This window comes from Actinia tenebrosa, unplaced genomic scaffold (assembly GCF_029948245.1).
Source record: "Actinia tenebrosa isolate PJP-AT-01 unplaced genomic scaffold, QUT_ActTen_1.0 PGA_scaffold0__85_contigs__length_37466705, whole genome shotgun sequence".
Classification (NCBI taxonomy): Eukaryota; Metazoa; Cnidaria; class Anthozoa; order Actiniaria; family Actiniidae; genus Actinia; species Actinia tenebrosa.
In genome coordinates, this window is record NW_028292569.1 from 16,309,615 (window position 1) to 16,326,184 (window position 16,570).

General features: G+C 36.9%; 2 protein-coding genes across 2 annotated transcripts; both read right to left on the minus strand.

The window, feature by feature from the left end:
* Positions 1-3,473: 3,473 nt before the first annotated feature.
* LOC116301384 (neuronal acetylcholine receptor subunit alpha-10-like) lies at positions 3,474-7,807 on the minus strand. The gene is made up of 5 exons (XM_031710441.1): positions 7,744-7,807; positions 5,911-6,050; positions 5,598-5,642; positions 5,186-5,295; positions 3,474-4,545 (listed from the first exon to the last, which is right to left on the minus strand). Exons 1-5 carry the CDS (start codon positions 7,805-7,807, stop codon positions 3,474-3,476), a joined length of 1,431 nt encoding a protein of 476 aa, XP_031566301.1.
* Positions 7,808-9,020: 1,213 nt separating this feature from the next.
* Positions 9,021-15,261, minus strand: LOC116301425 (neuronal acetylcholine receptor subunit alpha-6). Its single transcript, XM_031710481.2, has 5 exons — positions 15,020-15,261; positions 13,599-13,738; positions 12,682-12,726; positions 11,977-12,086; positions 9,021-11,613 (listed from the first exon to the last, which is right to left on the minus strand). The coding sequence occupies exons 1-5, from the start codon at positions 15,081-15,083 to the stop codon at positions 10,497-10,499; spliced, it is 1,476 nt and encodes a 491-aa protein (XP_031566341.1). The 5' UTR covers positions 15,084-15,261; the 3' UTR covers positions 9,021-10,496.
* Between the last annotated feature and the right edge of the window lie 1,309 nt (positions 15,262-16,570).

A 16,570-nucleotide genomic window follows, 5' to 3' on the forward strand; every position in this document is an offset into this window, starting at 1 on the left:
TAACGGTGAGAGTGCAATGATAGAGACCTTTTTTAACACCTTGATATGTCTCTATCATTGTAAGCTCACCGTTCGTCTCGCTATGATGCAAAGGCACGGCTACTTTTCAAGATGGCGCCGGGAAGTGTGAAGGGGACTATTGCGTGCGTAATTATCATATTATCCACCGTTCTCTTTGTAACCTCAAACTCATATTTACGTACGTACTTGTACCCTATTAACTCAGATGACGATACAATTAATATTACTTAGATTCTTTTTGGTTTTCGTCCGTTTTCCCCTGCGCATCTGTGCGCTTCTGTTGTACGATGCGCGCGTAGGCGATTAATATGTGAATCATGTATGCATAAAGAGAATCAAGGTTGGTGTCTCTCGTGTCTTGGGTCTCGGGTGCGATTCCTGGAATCGGCATCGCATGTGAGTAGAGCTTCCGGTTGGGGTTTCTCCCTTTATTGTAGGGGTTTTCTTCGGTTTTCCTCCCCCTTTAAATAACCTGCGAAATTCCAATCCGTGCATGAGTTAGCCGTACCCTGACGTTGATCATCTCAGAAGTTGTTTCAGGATATCGATAAAATTTGAATGTTTTTTTAAAAACCTATGAGAGCGTTTTCACGTGACGTCACAGCAGCCATTTTGGTGTACTACTGAAACAATACATTCACTATCCTCGGGGAATTGAACTCTATTTTTATGCCAAAACCTTGCAGAAAGTTTGTATTGTTTGGTACACCAATATGGCTGCTTTGTCACGTGAGTGAAAATTTTCTTTGATGCTACGATGATTATAGTGAGGATAAAACAAGTGTGTGAGATCACATAGGGTCGAACCATGGATCTTAAAAAATTCATGGGCGAACTTTGGACCTCTTGTGGACTTTGCCGCATTTAGTCGAATTTGTTCCTCTTGGTGCTATGATGTCATAATAGAGGCTTTGCACCATCACGTGATGGCAGCCATGACAGGCGGCACAACAATAGAGTCTTTTCCCACTGGGACACTGAATTCTTTCTCATGTAAATCAGATTAGACCAGATTGAATTGTTCCTGCCTCCTGTCATGGCTGACATCACGTGATAATGCAAAACCTCTGCTGAGCCACAAGTGCGCGCCTATTTTGCATTCATAAACGCGTGCGCTGGTTTTGAATTCTTTCAAAACGGCAATGCGTTGGCATGAGAAATTAAGATACTATTACTCGTCAAAGAGCAAGAAAATAGAACGAAATGTAAAAGATAATTTTCTAAATATAAAAATTTGAAGTGGAATATTTAAATTCAAGACATCTCTTCAAAATTAAATAAAGTGGTACTAAGCCTGAAGCGAGATGGCGTTTTACCCCCGTCTCTAAACCATAATCCTTTTCACACTGCTTTTGTTCTTTAATTATGACTATTGTTCCTGTATTCTCTAAGGAATCAAAAATTTTAATATGAAAGAATTTTAAAAACTATTATGGTATAGAGTCGGGGGTAAAACGTCATCTCGCTTCAGGCTTATTGGGATGGAAACGCTAGAGCAAATGACACCAGACAGACCTCAAAGGGCTTTGCAATAGTTAGTTCAAACTGGTTTTAAATGAAGGTCGACCAAGACACAGTTAGTTTAATTACACTCTCTTCAACATTAATTACAAATGAATTTGGCACTTTTAGTTTTCAAACTATTATTTAAATTTGCAATTAATTCTGTCCCCTTAAGCGCCAGTATCTTAACATGAATGCATTTGCTTTCTAATCGTTTTCAATTTTATTTATTTCACAATTTTTTTCTTTCGTCTTTGTTGCCTGGATACGCAGGACACCCGCGTGTTACAGCCGCCGGCGTCTCTAACCTCAACGACCAATCTTATTTCTAAAATATATAAATTCAAACTAGCTTTGTGAAACTTAGTTTCACAGGCTTTTATTTGAAAGTCAGCATTTTTTTACTTTTTGTTCTCTAATAGTCTTCTCGTTTTATTTGTAAAAATTTAATTATTATGTAAAAGTAACCAGATTAATAACAAAAGATATTATTTTATTCCATCGCCTCTTGAGGGAAATAGTTCAACAAGCCTGTTATTATACCATTATTAAACCTTTTCAAACCACGTGTCATTCTCTTGAGAATAAGACTCTTTGTTTGAGTTGTATCCATATGTGTCTTCTCATGTGTAACCGTTAAACAAAGAAATGATACTCTAGGAAATGACACGTGGTCTTGAGAATAAGATTCTTTGTTTGAGCTGTATCTATATTCATGTGTCTTCTCTTGCGCAACCGTTAAAGAAAGAAATGATACTCTAGGGAATGACACGTGGTCTTGAGAATAAGATTCTTTGTTTGAGTTGTATCCATATTCATGTGTCTTCTCATGTGCAACCGTTAAAGAAAGAAATGATACTTTAGGGAATGACGCGTGGTCTGGAATGGACCAAACATTACGTCCAAGCTAAAAAATAAGGTCTCGTCTGTCTTATCTAATCACATGAGCAATAAATATGTACCACAGTCAGTATCCAATCAGATGTCGTATTTGTAAGCAAATCAAAATTCTCAAATTTAATCCAATTTGATATTCAGCTCACACTTATCAACCAATCATAGCTTGTTCATATGACGTGAAGAATTTCTTGCCAATCAGATCTCATATTATACACCAGCCAATCAGAGACTGTATTTACAGGGGTTTTTTTTTTTTACTTCATTAGATTGCGCAATTATATTCCAATAAGAAAGTAACGGATTATAGTATCGAGAAAAACAGTTACGAGATTATAGTCACTTTTTCCACACTTTTTTACATAAAAATAGGATTTTTATCTTTTTTTATTTAACAATTTTTACTTCAGGAATATTAATAATATCTGGTATTGATGGACCCTTTTGAAATGAAAAGAAAATTTCCTTGGATGATATTCGTCTAGCATGAAAACACAATTGAAATCGCACCCTTTCCTTGATGAAAGCTGTTACATTTCTTCTGTATTTCGAATTCCACGTGAGCCTCTCGCATTCGACATAATTTTGTTGAGGGTCGATTGTCCAGCTTACTCTACAACAGTATCGAATACAGTCTGAGTTTATTAAATGGACAGCTAGTAGTTGCACGGTTTTAAAATTTCTCTCTCAAATTCACTGTAAAAATAACCTTTATTAAGCGCACTTCCTTTAGTAACGAAGGTTTCCGTTCTAATAATAGGGGTACCACTGTATCATTAAACGCTTTGTACCGATTCTAAAAGTTGGTTAAAAACAATATTGTACTTCTTTTGCTTTGCTTTGCTTTGCTTTGCTTTGTTTCGTTTCGTTTCGTTTCGTTTCGTCTCAGTTAGTTTTATCACTTTATAATCAAATCTGAAAACCAAAGCGACTCATTCCTCTCCAGACTTCCTTGTTTTGATTCTTTGGAGGACGCTGACCAATAAGTAAAGAAGGCTCAGAGGATTACCACGTGACCCTAGTTCCATCACAACACCAGCTATTGGTGCCATTCAGCTTGTTATATCATATGGAATAAAGAGGGAAAGTACAATGGTTGAGATGATGACAGTTATTGTGTAAATCCAAAACACAACGTTATCCAAGACTCGCGCTGCAAAGTGCCACTTCTTGGGGCGAACGTCGTCATCTTGACTTCCATTGTTATTTTCCAAAATATCATCAAGCTTGGTGATCACTTCGTCGAGTTTCTTGTTCAGAGAGGCACAGCTCTGGCGTTCGTTTGGAGCAAGGCGTTGTTCGGCTCCCCCGTGATCTTGAGATGCGCGCTTGTTGAGCGCGAAGTATAACGATGTGCGATCGGCGCTGACCATCCCATTGCCCCTTTGGCTACCTTCTCTCCCGGATTCCTTTTTCATCGGGTTTGAATGTCGAAACAATTTTGCCAGGATCTTAAAGACCAAGAATTCAAACCATCTTGGCATGTGTTTGGAGGTGCTATCTCCATGATAGACTCCCACTATAAGACAGCTTAGGATCAAAGACACTCCCAACTCGACCATAATGGCAGTAGAATATCGCGAGAGTAGTGGAGTAACCTCAGATGTAGCAGGGATATTCTCCGTGAAGATGAGTGTATACACGCTCAGTCCTAACATAATTGTGATTAACAACGAGATCCTCTCGCCAGATTCCGGAGGCAAGAAGTACCCGAACATTCCCAGCACCGCTAGCGCGATGATAGGGAAAATTAGATTGTTGATGTAGAACAGGACTTTGCGACGAATCTCGAAGGTATATGTGATATCTATGTAGGGATCTGGACAACAGCTATACTTAACGACATTGCGCTTTGCCGTAGCGGAGAGTAGGTCCCATTCTCCGCTGACCGTGTAGCCAGATAGGTCAGCGGTGTCTCTCTTTAGGCTCAGATTCAAGAATGAGCTTGCGTAGGTCCAGGACCCGAACACCATGGTACAGGTTTGGGTGTCAAAAGGAAAATACGTGATGTCGATCTTGCAGATGGATTTGACTTCAGTTGGTGCGAACCACTGGAAGGAGCCATCGTTGAACAGGGAGACTTTGGTTTGGAAATTGTACATTTCTCCGCTGTCTCCTTGGATACTGAAAGGAAATGAATGAGGGATGTTTAGAGTGCTTTACTGCGACCCAGATGCATTCATTGATATTAAAAGGAACTGACCTACTAGTTATTTTTTGAATGACGGAAGCCAAAAACAGAAACGACATGGCGTTACCCCACGCTTCGCTTCTTTATGTTAATTATTAGTAATAAATTAATGATTCGTGAATAATTGTTAATCATAGCATTTCAGAAAACAGCCAATTGATGGTTTTCAACCATTCCCAAGAGAATTAAATAACAAAAGACACGGCGGCCATGTTGGAGGATATAACAAACGAATTCATTGACAATTCTTTTGTTAAGTTCCTCCAACATGGCCGCCGTGAAGATTCTTAAAACAAGGCGGCTATGATGTCAACATGAACTCAGAAATAAGATCGTAAAATGAATTGCTTAGAGACAAGACGAGAGAATATAATGCTCCATACTTCGCGTAAGACTGAAGAATGAAATAATTTGATCGCCATGTTGGCGGATAGAACAAACAAATCCAACAGCAAACCCCCAACATGGCGGCTGTGACGCAAACATATAACTCAGAAATAAGCCTGGTAGATCTTCATAAAGATAAGACAAGTGAATCTAAGCTAAGGTACTGGACAACTCGTGTTACTCTACCTGTTGTACAGAACAATGTCTGGTTTCCAGACCAGTTTCGGGGTGATATTAATGAAGGTTATGCCACCATATTCTGATGCGTTCCACGTTAAGTATGGGTTTGACCAGTGCTGTAGACCAGGAATAAAAAGTAGAATATAATAAGTTCAAACAAATGAATTATATTGAAAAAAAATTTGGTTGTGCTGTGTGCCTGTACCTATCCTCCTCGCGCCTAAATGGCACATATAGGGCCTTCACAGAGCTCTTCCACCTTTCCCTGTCGGCCGCCACAGTCCGTGTGCTGTGTGCATGCATGCAGCCGATAAAGCAAGCGCCGAGGATTGGCAGAACACAAGAGAAGTGTTAGAAAAGAACGACGCGTAGCTGAGTTCTTTTATCTCTTTTTTCTCATTCCTGTCTTGTTATTTACCTGTCGGATCCAAATCTTGCTTGTCAATATTTGACTTTTTGCGTCCTGAAAGTAAGTAGATTTTTTTAAAAATATTTTCAAATATCACAGAAATAGACCTCTTCCCCTTGGGCGCAATGTTTGGGCATTTCAGACCACGTACATTCTCTTGAGAATAAAATTATTCGTTTGAGTTGTGTCCATATTCAAGTGTATTCTCATGCACAATCGTTAAACAAAGAATTGATACTCAAGGGAATGACACGTGGTCTGAAATTGGAAACATGCCTAAGGTAAGTGGATCTCTTAGAGGAAAAGGTGGAGGCACACTTACAAGTTGAACAAGTTGGCTGAAGGCAAGGTCGAACCTCACATCAACAGGGTCACTATGTTCGATAACTGGTCTAACTTCACTGCTATAGTTCGTAAACAGATCTTTGATTAGCTTGTGTTCGTGGTCATTATGGCGAACGGCTGTGCGAGAAATTATAGCAAAAAAATATGCTGAAATCAGTAATTATCACATAAAAATTTTGAAATCATTTATTCATTAAATTAAAAGGAACTGGGCGCCTTGTTGTTTTGACATAAACAAAGACCCCAAAGAAAGATCTTTCACTCGTTAATTTAACTAAAATGGCGGCTATAACGTCACGTAAAAATGAGTAAAGGTCACGTGTTGATCACGTGGTGGTCAATTGTCACGTGGTATTCAGAAATATAGTTGAAGTAGTCAACGATGACGTGGCCAGCGGTTACTTCATGGCCAGCAGTAATAAAGAGATAGTTGTAATATTTTGACCGCCAACACTAGAAAAATTTGACAAGATTTTTGTTGTGATAAGTCACAAAACATGTTTTGTGGAATGCAGATTTTTTATTTCTATATTAAGAAGTGTCCAATGATTTTTTAAAGGAACTATGCTTGGTCCTTGGTTTTCCTAATCTTGCAAATTTGTAAGGGCATAAGGTATGAAAAACAAATATTTTATAAAACAAAAACAACTTAAGAAATTAGCAAATAAACTCATAATATAAACTCCTGTGGAAGGAAAACAAAAAGATAAAAGCAAATAATTAAACCAAACCAAACAAGAAAATTATGTCAGTATGATATCTATTTTATACAGAAATTCTAAAGCCTTCATATCAGAAAAACGACAACAACACACACACACACACAAACAACTAACAAACAGTTCTGGATAAAATTAAATTTGAGTACGGTTTAGAATTAGCAATGAAAGCTGCAAAGTGGCGGTTATTCGGCGTGTTTACAAACTTGTAACATATTTTCACGATAATATAAGTCATAAAAGTCAGTTGCATAGGAATAAGAATGAACAAAAGAGTATTTCGTGTAAGGTTGCATATGTGTTAGTAGAATCCAGAACATTCTGGGAGCTAGATAGTTCTGCTCAAATATCACACGAATTCGAACAATGAACTATTGTTGACTCTTTGCAGGAGAGCAAGGAACGCATTTTGTTATCTTTTTTAAGAAAAATAAATTAAAAATATATAGCTTTAGAAGAATTCTACAGGCATTTATACGAGAAAGATTTACTGAATTTTCTCATTGAGGATCAGAAACAAAGTAATTTATAAGATGCCTTAGAAAATAAAAATCTGTATAGCGGTACCGTAACTAATGAAGTCTAATTTTGAACCCCAAATATCTGTTTTTAAAACAAAGATATAAAAACTGTGTTGAAATGTACGAGATGACATTTAACATTAAATTGGCTTCCCGCTGGAAAACACGAACAAAACTGCGTAGAATTGTGAAAAAAATTTGTCACGAACAATTTATCTCGACAAATTACTAATGGCAATCAGTTTTGTTTTGATAACTGGATTTTTATGGAAATAGTGGTTAGGGACTGTTATATAAGGCTTTGTTGGTTTTCGTACAAATGTATACTTTTCTTTTAAAGTGAACTCTATAAGTGTACTTATCGAAGATCTGTAGTTCTCTACATCCAAGGAATATTTCTGGTATCAACTGTACTAAAACATTATGTAGCATTATAACGGCTTCTTTTTCAAGAATTTTTCCGGGGTTTATGTATTGAGAAGTTAGTTTTATTTGACGAAGTTAACGGCTAAAACTGCCCAATGAACACTGATGTGGCTAAACGTAAATAAAAAGCGCAACCAAACTTACCATCAGCTTCGTGAACGCCCAGCAATCCTACAAACGTATATACAGCAACAAATATCCCCAACATCTTCGAAAATATGATTCTAAAGCGTAAATTCTACATCGGGAGAATGTTTGTGGTCGATAAATTGAAGATTTTATTAGCAGTTGATCGTCACTCTTTGTACCACTAAATGTTTAAAGCTTAACTATAGTTTTCTTTATCTCTCCACAAAGCCAAAATTGGCTTTAGGCCTTTCAGTTCTTTGTTTTTACAAATTCAATAGACGATTTTGAGGTTTCAATATTCAGTTAAGCGAAACAATGACTTAACATGACTTAAAATCTCTGAAATTATTTGTCCCACTGAGCGACAAAAGTGAACAATTTTGAAGCCCTTTTCTGATTTGCTCAAAAAAAACTTGAAAATTACTGCACAGAAAACCGCTGAATGTTTATAGTGTAAATTTATCACTCAAAACTATCATATTTCACGTGAATATTTCTAAATTTCCTGTACATAAGAGCTTTAAAAAAGCCCATTATTATTACTAAAGATATATCTTTTATTACATAAATCACTGCATAAAAGCAGCTTGAAATACTCAATTTAAAAAATTGAATAAATATGCAAATAGGCATTTTGTGGTATAAAAGCTTGTACTTTTGTTATTTTAACTCGGACTGCTAATTACTCAATCATGTGGCACAAAAAGCGAACAGTTCATCGACTAATTCTGTTAAAATGTGTGGAATGAAAAAGATAATAAAAACCAGGAAAGACTACTTTATTTAACAACTCAGTACGACGTAAAAGACTAGTAAGATCAAAATTGAAGATCAATATTTACTGAGGCATTAGTGTTTACCGCTCTACCGTCGGGTTTGCCAGTAAGATGGTTGAATAAAGAATTTGACCAAGCAGCGAGTTATAAGATAAATGCAAAAAAAAAAAAATCTTTTATTTAGACGTCTATTGGTATGAAATTATGGAATAAAGTAAATCGATCACAATCTTTATATAGTCGAACCTTTGTGCGGACGTCATTACGGACACCTCTCTATTGCGACCTGGCGTTCTTCGCTTCTGTTTGCTCATTTATTCACTCATTGATCGACCTCTATAATACGGACACCAATCTAATGTGGGCAATTCCTTTGGTCCTCAACCCACCCATTTTCTAATGCGGGAACTTCCTTTGGTCCTGGCTACACTCATTTATCAATTTAGTATTATTTATTAATAAAAATAGACCTCATTTATTATGTAAATATACCACACAGGAAATGAGATAACCTGGTCAACTCTAACCAAACACATTTTATTTGTATATAGCACTCCAAGCTTGTTGCTGCCAGATTGAAATCATCATCACAAATGCCTTCAAAAGGAAAACCGGGTGCTTTTTGAGACAGCTCTATCGATGTGGTCTTCCACAACACTTCCAAAGGGGAGGGGGGAGAGACAGCCGTGATTGATTGCTCAACTGTTTTTAAAAGGTTTACTGCGAATTCCTCATTCCCCACCTCTCCCCCAGTAAAAAACGCTTTTTCCCTAACGCCCGAAACGTTAAGTACAGTTCCAATCTTTTTACGCAATGTTCAGTTAAGTTTCCTTCTTATTAACTTATGCTGATCCACTAAATTGAACACCAGATTTTTCATTAACTTATGATGGTATGAAACCAATCCAAGATGGCCGCCGTATCGTAGAATTAGTCTACTGTAGTAAAACTTCTCAATGAAAATAAGGTATACTGTAGTATTCCTCTGTAGTATTCTATAATATTCTATGCTGTAGTATTCCTCTGTAGTATTCCTTATTTTCATTGAGAAGCTTCAAAAGCCTTCCAAACTTTGATAAAAACCGACCTAAATGCTAATTAGTGATAAGCAAAGCATCATGGGAACTATGCAAAGTTCCCCAATGGACTAATTCGTCGATACAGCGGCCATCTTGGATTTCAAGGCATTAAGACGGCGCATCGATCACCTTAACACATAAAAGGAACACAAACACACGAAACTCTATATATTCTCTATCATCTTTGATTTGTTCCCTGGCATGATGGCCGCCGTAACGTCGAAGTAGTAGACTATTCACTCGCTATAATAACCGGAAGAGTTCAGTTCTTTCGACGTCAAAATCACTTGTTATTCCCTCGCTTTAACTTCAAAAAAGTCTTTGAACTTCAACTAGGATAATTAATTCTATGTTACTCTAATTTACTGAGAGTCTGTTGTTGAGAGTGCCTGCGATGCCAAACCACTGAGCAGGTTTAGATTCTCAAAAATAAATCCTTTCTTTACGCATTAGATATTCACAATTTACATATTTCATTACTGATCAGTTTTCAGTGATTTCTTGCATGATATATGAGTGATTTCTTGGCATATTCTTGGTTTGCATATTCCCAAGTTTACCTCTCCTATTGCGCTCCCTCTCACCACTAGCCGTGGTCGAGAGTTCCTCATTGGACCAGCCATGTTAGTAGAATTGTTTGTTTTTTCTCTCCATTACGATTTTCTCCTGGTTTATTGGATTCCTTTGTTTCTCCGCAAAATAATAACAATGAAAAACTCGGGCCCATTGTAATCTTTACGTCTTTCTAATTAGTTTTCCGGCGACTACGTTTTTGAACTACTGCATTAGTTTTTCAGCGCTAAGATTTAGACCATCAGTTTACTTTGTGGGAGACTTTTATTATATTTACACGCGCTGTATCGTTCCTTCTGTCATATCTGCCTTTTCGACCGGAAAGGAAGACAGAAAAGCCTTAAAAAGGGATCATAAAGTAAAAGGCAAGTGTTGAGCCAAGGATGATAATGAGGATTACCCAGAAGAAAAAACAGTCCAACACAGCTGCGGCGTATCTCCATTCACCAACTTTTCCTTCAGTTGTTTTCATCTCTTTGATGTGGTCTACAATCGTGTGAACATAGTTGGCAATCTCGTCTAGTTTTTCTTCCGATGCATCCTGGGACATGTTGGACACGACTGAGGAATGGAAGACTTTTCCATTTGGGAGGCTGGTCTGCGGTGGTTCCAACCTTACAGCCAGTTTATCCAACTCGAGTGGAGAAGAATAGTTACTGATGTGATGCAGATCATAAGGCGTGCCTTTTGCTTTGGTAAGATTAAGCATTGTTCTTCCCTTCTCTGCTTCAAGCGCGAACGATTCTTCCACCGGTGGCTTCATCAAGAGCATAGGACCAAGAAGATCGAAAATAAGTTTTCGGAACACTCTCGGGATTTTCCGATCAGGATCTTTGTGATAGACCCGGAGGATACAACACGTGATTAGCAATGCCATGGCAACGATACACAGAACAGTAAAAGCGTACTTTCCAATCAAAGGTGTCACTTCTGAAGTGCGTGGAACGTTTTCCGTAAACACGAGCATGAAGACGGTGAGACCCAACAATATCGTAATAACGAGACCCATTCGTTCTCCAGACTCCGGAGGAAGATGGAATGAGAATACTGTCAACATGGCTAAGACAAGACAAGGTACAATGAGATTCGTCAAGTAAAAAAGAACTTTCCGACGAATGTGGATTGTGTAGGTAATGTCTAGGAAACGATCGGGGCAGCAGCTGTACTTGACAGCGTGCCTCACAGCTGGGGTATTCACCAAATCCCATTCTCCACTGATCGTGTACATCGACATGTCAGCCGTTGCTCTCTTTTTGGTGAAGTTCAGCTGGGATTCGGTGTAGGTCCAAGAGCCGAACTTCAAGGTGCAGAACTGTTCGTCGAAAGGGAAGAAGGTGATGTCAATCTTGCAGATGCTATGGATCTCTGTGGGAGCGAACCATTCGGTGTAACCGTTGTATCTGATGGTTGCTTTGGTGTCAAAGCCGTCAACGGCGCCGGTCTCGCCAAAACCAATACTGAATCAAAAAAAAAGTGATTTATACCACGTTTTTATTTTTTATTCTTTTTAACTTGATAATGACGTTATGTAACGTTAAAACGCCATCGTCGTTTTTTATTATGTTATTTATGGATTTTAAGAATTTATTAGCATACAATTTTGGCTTCAAAATGAATAACAAAAAGCAAGGAATGATGCTTGGTAAAACTTTTTCAGTGTTTTCTCTCTATCCTGCTTTATTTTTTGTTTATATGTACTTGTTGCTACTGAGGCCGTAGCTCAGTCTCCGTTCGACACTGAATGAGTTTACAATCCCCCCTTACTATTACAAATAGCTATCGGATAGGGTTGATAATGATAGAGAAAGGCAAGACCTTACTTGTTATAAAGTATTATGTCGGGTTTCCAGATCAACTTCGGATCAACGTTGATGGACTTTATGCCAGCATATTTGGCTGGGTCCCACGTCAGGAACGGATTGGTCCACATCTGTGAACAGATAGATAGAGGATATTACATGGACGCGCGGAGAAACGAAATTTATCTTCGAGTGTTGAAAAGATCTCTCACGAGTGAGCGCAGCGAACGAGTGAGAGATTTTCAACACGAGAAGATAAATTGCGTATCCCCAAGCGCCAATGTAATATTCTGTTTATTATATGATTATCAATGAAGTATGTTTTGGCTTTTTCAGGCAATTCTTTCCGTGTATTTTTGAAAAGCCATCGCAATGGTGTTATTTTCACGTGTGAAGATATCAATTTTTCGAAATAGAGAAAAATAGATATTTCATTGGTAATTATATAATAAAAATTATTATTATTATTATTATTATTATTATTAAATGAATCTAGAGATATAGGACTTGGTTTATCTTCATCATTCTTTTTTTGAGGAATATAAAACGCATGCGCATTTCTCTGTACTGCGATATAAACACTTTGGGAGCTGTAGAGCACGAAAGAAGCAAGCTAAAGAACACAAGACGTAACTGACTGTTACTCTTGCTTTTAGAGTGAAGAAATCACTCTCATCAAGTGAATTTTGATAGGATAAGACTGAGGACCGTTTTTTAGTTACAAACCTGTCTTAACCACACTTTGCTCTGTAGAATCTGGTCTTTGCTATTCTGTAAACACAATCAATCATATCATTAGAATCACAGAATCACAGAATCACTGAAAAATGTAGACTGAGATTCTTAAGTGAAAAGCTAAATGAAGTCATATTAGAAGCCTACACGAAACTTTTGTTAAATTCATCCAACATGGCGGCCATGACGTCACAGACACACCAAGCTGAAGTTTAACGACTGACACCACGAAAAGATACAATCGCCATGTTGAATAAAGTATAAAAACCTACGCGAAACCTTTGTTTAATTCATCCAACATGGCGGTCATGAAGTCACCGAGACATGCTAAGCTGAAGTTTAACGACTGACACTACAAAAAGATACAATCGCCATGTTGAATAAAGTATAAAAACCTACGCGAAACCTTTGTTTAATTCATCCAACATGGCGGCCATGACGTCACAGACATCATCATAAACTAAGAAATAATAATCTCACAACCTCCCACTAACTCAAATAATAAACAAACACAACTCTAAGCATATCGTATTTATTTCTAAACGATTTCGTCGGAACTCTAGTACACAATTAATAAATGAACTAAAAAAAAGACTTGAACTCAAAGCTCACCACTGACTACTAAACTGCAATACCATTATAAAGTCCAATTTTTCTAAGTTCCTTTTTTTTGCGTAATTATTTCTAAATAATATCGAGTTTATGGGGCTTCACCTAGTTGGAGTTTCCTCTGTTTTGATTGTCCCTCGCTGGTTTTAAAAAACATTTTATTACTTATTAATGTTTAATCTTTTTATTTTTCGACTGTTTTGTCTCTGCATTAGTTTGTACTTGAGTTTAATATATAAAGAAATAATATTTTTCTTTCTTCATCGTAAAAAAACAACAACAACAACAAGCAAACTTACTAAGTTTATAAGTTGTGCATAAGCCAAGTCGAACTGAACCTCTACAGCTTCGGTCTTGTTAATAACAGGTCTGGCATCTTTATTATACTTGGTGAACAGATCGGCAAGCAGTTTGTGCTCGATGTCATTTTCGTGAGCACCTAAATGGAGAAACAATTTTGCAGGTATCAAAAATTGGGCGCAGCTGACTTAAGCCTGGTTCTGACTAGCGACACAAGCCGACGCAAGCAAAAGCACAAGCGCAAGCGAACTCAAGAAAAGCAAAAAAGTCTTCCCCCCGTTTTCTTGCCCTTGCGTCGATTCATTTCATAACGAAAGTATGGATTGTTAGGACGGCCGTTACGCTGCTGGTCAGAATCAAGCTTTATCTCACACAATTTCCGACCAGTAACTTCACGGGTCATTTAAATATTGCTTTGGATTTTTATAAGGAATTTCCTAGACGAGGTTGAATAACTTTACTCTGCCTAAAAGTTGGCAAAAGCTTCAGTTCTGGTATTGAATGGGAAAGAAATCCCATGCAACCTGATATCGAGACGTACTGTGCATCTTCATCGAGGAACTTCAAAATTTATTACTCGATGGCACACGAAACAAAGAGTTAATTTTCAATGTAATGCAGATCTGCCTTTTTCTTTTTCAAGTCGTCTGATATCCGAGCATTACATTAAAATCTTATATAATTCTCGAAGGTTTTCGAAAAGAATTTTATACGAAAGAACTGCAGAAAAATAGAGGAATGTGTAATAAAATACTTTTAAATCAAATCAAGAAAAATGCAAACTGAAGCCAAATATCTTCAATATCTACAGCTGTCTACACAAAACGGTCTGCGTTTGTAAAACCGTCGAACAAGCCATAAATCACCCTGAATCAAGTCCTACTCAAAATGTGGCTTTTGGTAGGAAGAAAGCCTAAAAAAGCTGACATTACACTTTGACTGCCTCAAACCGGCAAGATTATCTATTTAAGCTAGCATTTCCGAAACAAAAACTGTAAGTTAAAAGCTGTAAAGTTAATGAATAGAGGTAGAGTGAGCTATAGATATTTCTACAATTTAGAAATGTACAGGTTTTAAGCAGGAAATGAGACAGAGAATTCAACAATGGTGGTACAAAAAGAAACTTAATTCTACGGAAATCGCCATTGTAGCTCAGTGTTAAAAGCACAAAACCTTTAAGCTTTAGATCCAAACGTGATTGATAAGCTGTTCAAGGTTTTTACAAGGCATTATCGTTTCTGTGGAAGGTGTTATTTCAAATTCACTTCATAGATTTTACATTTCACTATCCGAAAATACCTGTACTTAATCCAAGGATGTTGCGTTTGCCGCGCGCGTAAACTCAGAGCCCCAAGGTTAAAAATCTGTTACCAGACTTTCAACTTGCGGTATACTCCAAACTCTACTAAAACGTACTTACCATGTGCAGCAATCGTTGATATCACAGCCAGAAGTACCAAAGTAAGAAGATTTTTGTCTCTCATGTTTCCAAAAAGCTCTCTTGTGTTCAGAATTCTCGACAAACCTGCGTAGCACTGACACTGTGGGAAGCGGTGAATCTTTGAAATGATCAATCGTAATTGGACTGTTGTAACCTGGGTCTATGACTTATTAATTCCGATTTCAATAAAAACGCAGAATTTCGAGTGCTTCTGACCCGAATGAAAGACAGCGCAACTGTTTATTAGAATTTATGTTGTCAGTTATTAAATACAGAAAAAAATCAATAATAAAACGCGATATTTCCAACGCAGAAACAATGACCAGAACCATGGGAACTTAATACAATTAAGATTTGTGCGAAAAAATCTTACCCCCTACAGATCTTTTTTACCGGCTTTTGCTTTGAAGGTTTTGTACTAACGGTTTTCAAACTGATTAATCCCCTAAATAAGAAAATATGTTGACTTTTTTTGGGCATTTCACGAACTTCTGTTCATTGAAGATGACAGGTTAAAATGATAAATCAGTTCGAAGAAGCATTCAGAACTACAAATGTGAGAACTGCAAGTATAAATATGCAAGGAGAAACCAGATCAAATCGTCTGTCGATGCAGATGAACATGAATTGACGATGGTATCAGTGATGGCCAGAGTGTTTAAGTGGAAAATTACAAAAAATATATAACATGTCTGCGGACTCGTAGCTACTGTTATCTTAGATTCTCATCCCAGACATCTGTTCAAAGCTAATTTTGTTCGCTATTTCAATAACTTTTTTTCGCCTTGTTTAATCATTAAACTGATACCATCTTTTCCAATGAGTGACTAGATTTTTCTGTATTATAATTACTATTTTTTTCAAATTTTCCCTTTTTGAACTTACCTCAAACTTCATGCATCGAAATGGACGATTTCAAGCTCAAAGTCTGCGGTAAAAAAAATCTAGACTGTTTATAAATAAATAATTCAAATTATTTACAAAAGCGATAAAAATAATTTTCTCTAAGTGCATGCATGATCATATAGTCGTTTGATATCGCTGACCACTTTTTGGCAAACTGCATTTCTTTACTTAGAAGGGTGACTTTGATTTTTTTCCTCGCAAAAATCATTTATAGATAAACAAAATGATTATAAGTACTTTAGGAATGCAAAGCATGTATTTTTAGCCTTCTTTCGTTGTGCATTGTGCTGGCCTCGATTTGTCTCGATTTGTCGTTCGTGGTTTTTTTTTTTTTTTGTAATTTCTTTAATTAGCGTGTGCTGTTGTTGTGGTTGTTGTTGTTTGGGGGGGGGGGGGGGGGGGAGGGTCGGTTGTGGCGAGTTGAATTGATTGTTGTTATAATATACATACATATATATATATACATACATATATATATATACATACATATATATATATATACATATATATATATATATATATATATATATATATATATATATATATATACATATATATATATATATATATATATACATATATATATATATATATATACATATATATATATACATATATATATAT